Below are 7,500 nucleotides of genomic sequence, written 5' to 3' on the forward strand. Positions count from 1 at the left end.
TCCTTCTTCCCTCTCGTTTCCTGTCAGACTCTACCTCTTCATACAATATGCGTCATGTGATTATATCTAGCGGTATTAATTCCAGACACTTTGATATTTTCCTTATATATCCTTTCTGATTGCGCCAGTAATACTTTGGTTACAAACCTTTGGACTCTCTGTTGCTAAAGTGTATTGCTATTGTGTATAGTGAAATAACTTTGTATAAAATATTGATGTACCTATCTAGTTGTACTTTTCTAGTTATATTTGCCTAATTGAACTAGCTTACCGTATTTATTTATTTGTTCTTTTTTAGATGTTCTTAACTAGTTGTACGTTACATGTGCGAGTCTCTTGAGATTTTCTTCTTTCTTTTTAGATGTTTGGATTTGGTTGTCGTCCGGTCAGTGCTGTCTTTGTTCTCATCTTCCGGTCAGTGCTGTCTTTGCTCTCATTTTCCGGTCAGTGCTGTCTTTGCTCTCATTTTCCGGTCAGTGCTGTCTTTGCTCTCACCTTCCGGTCAGTGCTGTCTTTGCTCTCATCATCCGATCAGTGCTGTCTTTGCTCTCACCTTCCGGTCAGTGCTGTCTTTGCTCTCATCATCCGGTCAGTGCTGTCTTTGCTCTCATCATCCGGTCAGTGCTGTCTTTGATATCATCATCCGGTCAGTGCTGTCTTTGCTCTCATCATCCGGTCAGTGCTGTCTTTGCTCTCATCTTCCGGTCAGCGCTGTCTTTGCTCTCATCTTCCGGTCAGTGCTGTCTTTGCTCTCATCATCCGGTCAGTGCTGTCTTTGCTCTCATCTTCCGGTCAGTGCTGTCTTTGCTCTCATCTTCCGGTCAGTGCTCTCTTTGCTCTCATCATCCGGTCAGTGCTCTCTTTGCTCTCATCATCCGGTCAGTGCTGTCTTTGTTCCCATCTTCCTCATTTCCCCTTCATGGTTTTAAATATTTCTAAGAGTTAAATTTCAGTTTCCACTTGTTGAACCATATTCGAGGTTCGTTTAAATCTTTCTGCTCTCTGTCTCTACGGTCCTCCGTTGGTATTCATCTCATCAGATTAACATCGTCAGCAAACAGTGACACGTAGGAATATATTACGTCTGGTTGGTCGTTTACATAAATCAGAAAGAATTTGAATATTAATACTGATCGTTGGGTTAGTATGCCCATTAATCTTGCACACCTCGATAATACCTTTCTTTCCACTCCTCTCTATCCTATTTTCTTCAGATATTCCTGGAGCCACTGAAGCGCTTTTCCTGGTATCCCTTCCTGTTCTTCCAGCTAATGGATAAGTCTGGAAGAGGAGTGTCAAAGGTCTTCCAGTATTTTAAGAATACAATTTGCCTATTTTATTCTTTCGTCTTACACATAAATTTTCTTTCCAGTTTTGAAGAACATACGTGAGGCAAGATTACCATCCTTAATTCCTAGATCAGTGTTGACTCTCCGTAACGAAATCCTTCTTCAGGTGCTCAACCAGCTTCTTTGTGATCACCATTCACATAACTTTGCTTAGTATGTATTACATTGACTCTGACGATACAATCTGGCCCCAAGAGTAGTTTCATTTCTCTCTGACTGTTTTGATGTTCCCATTTCTGTAATTTTGGCCTAACCTGTCTCCATTTACGTAATGATCTCTTCACCTCTGTGAATGCCTTTTGGAAATTCTAATCAAATCACCACATACCTTTCGATCATTTCTCGTGGATGAACAAGGTTATAAAGTAACTTAGGTTTTCTTTCTAGCTCTGCTGCTTATTTCTCTGTCGTCATTTATTTTCATTATAAGAACTCACTGATTTGCATTTGAAGGACTCCAGCATACCTCATAGTCCCGGCAATTACTATCATCGATCAACATAAATAGTTTCTGGCTTCATAAAAATTATCATACCCACTTCGCATGAACAACTTCCACGTCCAAGTATATTACACATCCCTTTTAACCTGAAAAAAAATGTTCTCTAACGTCACCGTTATACGAACAGTCTGCCCTATCTGCCCAATAATTTCTTTTGAGTATCTTTTATAACGTAAACATGTCGCACTTTATTCCCTCCTCTTCAGTCTTCAGGCTCAGTTCTTTTAGCCTGTCAACGTAGTACATACTGTCACACTTCTAGATTTTCATGACTACGCTAGTACACGAGTTGACATTCAACTGATTCCCGACTGATCATTCTCGAACTTGGTCCATGAGTTTGTGATAGTATTCGTATGCTTTCTCCTATGTGTATTCTCCTCATTAAATTTAAATTATCTCTTAACATGGATACGTGTATCAGGAGCAGCACTGGTCCCAGGAGAGATACTCCTGGAAAATCACTTTCTCTCTCTCTCTCTCTCTCTCTCTCTCTCTCTCTCTCTCTCTCTCTCTCTCTCTCTCTCTCTCTCTCTCTCTCTCTCTCTCTCTCTCTCTATCTGTCTATCTATCTATCTATCTATCTATCTATCTGTCTATCTATCTATCTATTTATCTCCATTCTGGTTATTTATTGGCAACCAGATGTGTATTTATGCTTGCCTCTGACTGAATTAGGATTGTATCAGGTGCACTGTCAAAAGTCTTTTTTTACAATGCAAGAATATTCACTTCACACAAACTTCGTTTTCCTACCTTAAATATTTATTACACTGTCGTATAACTTTTGTAGATTTGCGAGAGAGGATTGATTTTATTTACCTTGAAAAATTTATGTGACTGTCGTAATAGCTTAATATTTTTTAATATACAAAAAAAAAAAGGCTGATCGATATCCTAGCTGTCTGCTAGTTAGCGGATTTTTCCTCTCCAGGTGTTTTATTCACAAGGGTCTAATAGGTTTTTCTAGTTTTTATAACAGCGTCCGTCAGTTAGACTGGTGTAGTTCAGGGCATTATCTCTGTTGTATATTTTATATCAGCATAACGAGTGTAATTTGCATCTGTACGCCAGTTTTCTCTTGTGTGTGTGTGTGTGTGTGTGTGTGTGTGTGTGTGTGTGTGTGTGTGTGTGTGTGTGTGTGTGTGTGTGTGTATAAAGAATGAAGAAAAGAATAAGAGCGAAACACGAGTCGGGAAATGTGTACGAAGAGTTAACAGGGAGGAACATGAGGGAGAAGAGGATACAGGGTAACAGAGGTGGCAGGGGTGGTAGCAGGGTGGCTTGGGTGGCAGCATGGTGGTTGGAGTCAGAACAGAGATGTCTGGGTGGCAGTAGGGTCCCTCGGGTGGCAGCAGATTTGCCAGAGTGGCAGCAGGCTGCCAGGGTAGCCGGATGGTGGGTGGCCGGAATGGTCGGCAGGGTGGAACACACAAGAGGCTGTCCCGACTTTGAATGAGCTCGACCCAAAATTCGGGCGATGGAAGAGGAGAAGGAAAGTGTTGGTCTTGTGGAACGGTAAACATAGGTGAGAAGGAGAGCGAGAGAGAGAGAGAGAGAGAGAAAGAGGGAGAGATGTAAATTTGTAGAGATAAGTAGAAGGGAAAGAAGATGGATAAACTAATAATGATTAAGAAAAGTAAAAGGAGGGTAAAGGAAATGAGATACCGATGAAGGGATTGATGAGATGTACGGTGAAAGGAGAGACCGAAAATTGACATTAAGAAAGGTGAAGATATTTTTACAATTACAAAGATCCTCCAATTGTTTAATTATTAATTGTCTCGTAAACTCTTGTATTCGCAAGACAGGAACATATTATTATTATTATTATTATTATTATTATTATTATTATTATTATTATTATTATTATTATTATTATTATTATTATTATTATTTTCTGACATAGAGTTAAAAGCATTCTCGCCAACACTAATAAACACTTTACATAATGAAAAAGTCTAAACTTTGCTGTGACTCTTTTCATTAATTACAACATGAATATTCAACGAGTTTAGTCACAATCAAAATACAACAACTTTTATAACCTTACATTTTAAATTCTCATTAGTCGACCCTATCGGCGAGGCTGTTTTTGCTGAAATTTCTATTACATTTCTGATAGGTATGACAGAGTCAATATTGGCGGAGCTCCCATGTACCTGGCGCGATAACATTATACTAAAGGAATATGTTATATCAACGTGGAAATCAATGTCAAATATTCGACGTCGTTTTCTATAGAAGATTGCAAGGGACGACTGCTTAAAAGTATTGTCTCTCTGGCACTTAATGATGTCTCATTTTGAGCATATTTCGGGATATAAGTTTATCTGAACCCATTAGTAAGAGAATATGTAAACTGAGAGGTGAACGTATCTCATTGTATATACGCTGTGAGTTTACTTTACATTAAACACTATTTTAGGGATTAAAGTATTCTTGGCTGGTGGTAAACAGGGGACATATAGCCTTAATGACAATTTAAGTTCTCGATACGCTTTAAGCATTATTAACCATCCATCCTGATATCACACGCACACACCTCTTCAGAGGAGACGTAAAAACTGGCTCAGCAAGCCCTATATATATATATATATATATATATATATATATATATATATATATATATATAGAGAGAGAGAGAGAGAGAGAGAGAGAGAGAGAGAGAGAGAGAGACAGAGAGAGATTTTATTGCGATACTAAAGGCCTTACACAGTAGATTTTTAATTTGATTACCTAGACAAGGGGCCAGTAAGCCAACAGCTGTCTAGTATATTAACTGACAATATTATTACGTAAAACGTTTGGTTTATATACAAAGAATGCTAGTAGGCTACAAACGAACTGCTACACGAAAGAATTTCTAGTCTCACGTTGCCCATGGAAATAAGCTAGAAAAATTCATTGAAAGAACAATACGAAAAAAGGTTTGCAGAGGTTAGTTAAGCATATTGCATGTGACCAAACTGCGGTGCTTAATATACTTTTTTAAATGAGTAAGATTGGGTCAGGTAAGATTAAGTAAGATATGGAAAGATTAAGTAAGATAATAAAAGATTAAGTAAGATAAAGGAAGATTAAGATAAAGAAAGATTAAGTAATATAAGGAAAGATTAAGATAACTGAAGATTAAGCAAAATAAGGAAAGATTAAGTAAAATTAAATACGAAGACTCCTGTACCACAGCGCCGAGAACGCAAAGTTTGTGATTGTTATTTTTTTCTTGTTCATAAAGTTAGTTAAACATTTTATAGATATTTCTCAGTTAATGTTAGTAATTAAATTCTTAACTTGCTGGGAAAATTGAATTTTCATACATTTTTCCTTGTCTTTTTTATTTATTTTTTGAAACCTCTGTTTACAGAGTTCTTTGCAAGTAATTTCCTGTAGAGTATTCATAAGAATATATATATATATATATATATATATATATATATATATATATATATATATATATATATATATATATATATATATATATATATATATATATATAATATATATATATATATATATATATATATATATATATATATATATATATATATATATATATATATTTTTTATTTAAAGACAAAATACATCGACAAAACATTCACAAAGATACAATAGAAAAAACAACATAGGTAACTCAGAGCTACATATATATATATACATATATATATATATATATATATATATATATATATATATATATATATATATATATATATATATATATATATCAGTTTATATACACTGAGAGTGCGCTTTTATTCTTTAGGGATTAAAGTATTTTGACTGGTGGTAAACAGGTCACATGCAGACTTAATGACTCCTGTGTAGTCAATAGGCTTTAAACCCTGTTAACCAGCCTGAACAGTGAGTGTATCACTAGAGGTCATCTTATTTAACCTTCAAGTTACATAATTATCTATTGTTTGCGTAAGGTCCGCCTGTGAGCATGGATTATATTCTCCATATTCTTGGAACTTGTTTCTAAAGTAAAGATTATTTTTTGTGCTTCTATTCCTAGTAGTTTATTTATATTTTTATTATTGGTTCAACAGTAACCAGAATAGGTTCTTCACTGTATTTTTGAATTTTGCAACGATGTTGTCTATTTTTAAGTGTTGTGTAGTGTTAATGATTTTTGACTAGATTAAGAGTAGAGCTGATAGTGTCATTTGTGTTTGCACTCTGCGTAATCCAACTCTTACAGCAAGAAAATACCGTCATCATTGTATAATTCAAATGCCTTTGCAGCCCAGAATTGTTTACGGTGAAAGGTGTTGGTGTGTATGCTTGTGATGTGTGTGTGTGTTTGTATTTGTCGGTATTTTTGTGTGTGTGTTTGTAGGCAATTTCACTTATTACTGTGTGCTTATTAGCTCTGCATACTCGTGTGTGTATGTGCTTGTGTATATGTTTGTATGGGACTGACGGTAAATGTGTGTGTGTATGTTTATACGTTTTTGTGTTTGTGTATCTATACCTGTAAGTATTTTGTGTGTATATTTGTGTATGTCCCAGGTAGGAGGTTGGCAGACAGCAACCACCCAGGGAGGTACTACCGTCCTGCCAAGTGAGTGTAAAACAGAAACCTGTAATTGTTTTACATGATGGTAGGATTGCTGGTGTCTTTTTTCTGTCTCATAAACATGCAAGATTTCAAGTACGTCTTGCTACTTCTACTTACACTTAGGTCACACTACACATACATATACAAGCATATATATACACACCCCTCTGGGTTTTCTTCTATTTTTCTTACTAGTTCTTGTTCTTGTTTATTTCCTCTTATCTCCATGGGGAAGTGGACAGAATTCTTCCTCCATAAGCCATGCTTGTCGTAAGAGGCGACTAAAATGCCAGGAGGAAGGGGCTAGCAACCCCCTTCTACTGTATATATTACTAAATTTAAAAAGAGAAACTTTGGCTTTTCTTTTTGAGCCTCCCTGCCTCGGCGGGATACTGCCGGTTTGTTGAAAGAAGAAGATATGTGTATATACTACATGTACACATAACTACATGTATGTTTTATGCGCAATAAGCACTGCCTTATGTAGTTACTGCGCCAATGCTGCGGACGTTGTACTCCGTAATATTAAACTCGATAATGATAGCTATCGTTAAGTTTTGTGATGCTTATTATACTCGGAACATCCTCTAAAATTTTTGTTTTCCACTATTTCATAACGTTTATATGTAAAGAAAGACTTCATGTGCTTTGTTTTACACGCCTTCAGATGACATTCGTGTTCCATCAAGATCCCTGCAACTATCAGATCAGACGTAATGCTGTCTGAGCACATTATCAAAGACTAAGATACATTATTCATTTTTATTTTTTGCATATTACCAGATAATTTAAATATACTCAACTACTGAATATATTGAAGACAAAATATGACGACTTTTGTGGTTCTTCCAGGATGCATCTCATTTCTAGTTTCAAGTCCATTCCGTGGGCTAGTCGTTAATAGCTATTTTTCTGCTACTAGATAAAACTGAACTAGTTACAGTCTACCCAATATTTAGTTTAATAATTCCGTGTTAATTGTGTGTCTGTGTGTGTGTTTCAGTTGCACCTGAGATGCGTGGTGGAGCGGGCGTTGTGTGGGCGGAGACCAAGGAACGAGCAACATTGGTCTGTCACTACCGTGC

The 7,500-nt window shown here is 36.3% G+C and overlaps 1 protein-coding gene across 1 annotated transcript in view; it reads left to right on the forward strand.

The window, feature by feature from the left end:
• Positions 1–7,500, forward strand: part of LOC128692865 (uncharacterized) — a 194,851-nt gene that overhangs the window by 120,088 nt on the left and 67,263 nt on the right. Inside the window, exon 6 of the mRNA XM_070091949.1 lies at positions 7,419–7,500. This exon is cut by the window's right edge and continues 47 nt beyond it. Within this exon, the coding sequence (XP_069948050.1) occupies positions 7,419–7,500 (82 nt within the window). The remainder of the gene's footprint in view (positions 1–7,418) is intronic.

Source organism: Cherax quadricarinatus, chromosome 38 (assembly GCF_038502225.1).
Source record: "Cherax quadricarinatus isolate ZL_2023a chromosome 38, ASM3850222v1, whole genome shotgun sequence".
Classification (NCBI taxonomy): Eukaryota; Metazoa; Arthropoda; class Malacostraca; order Decapoda; family Parastacidae; genus Cherax; species Cherax quadricarinatus.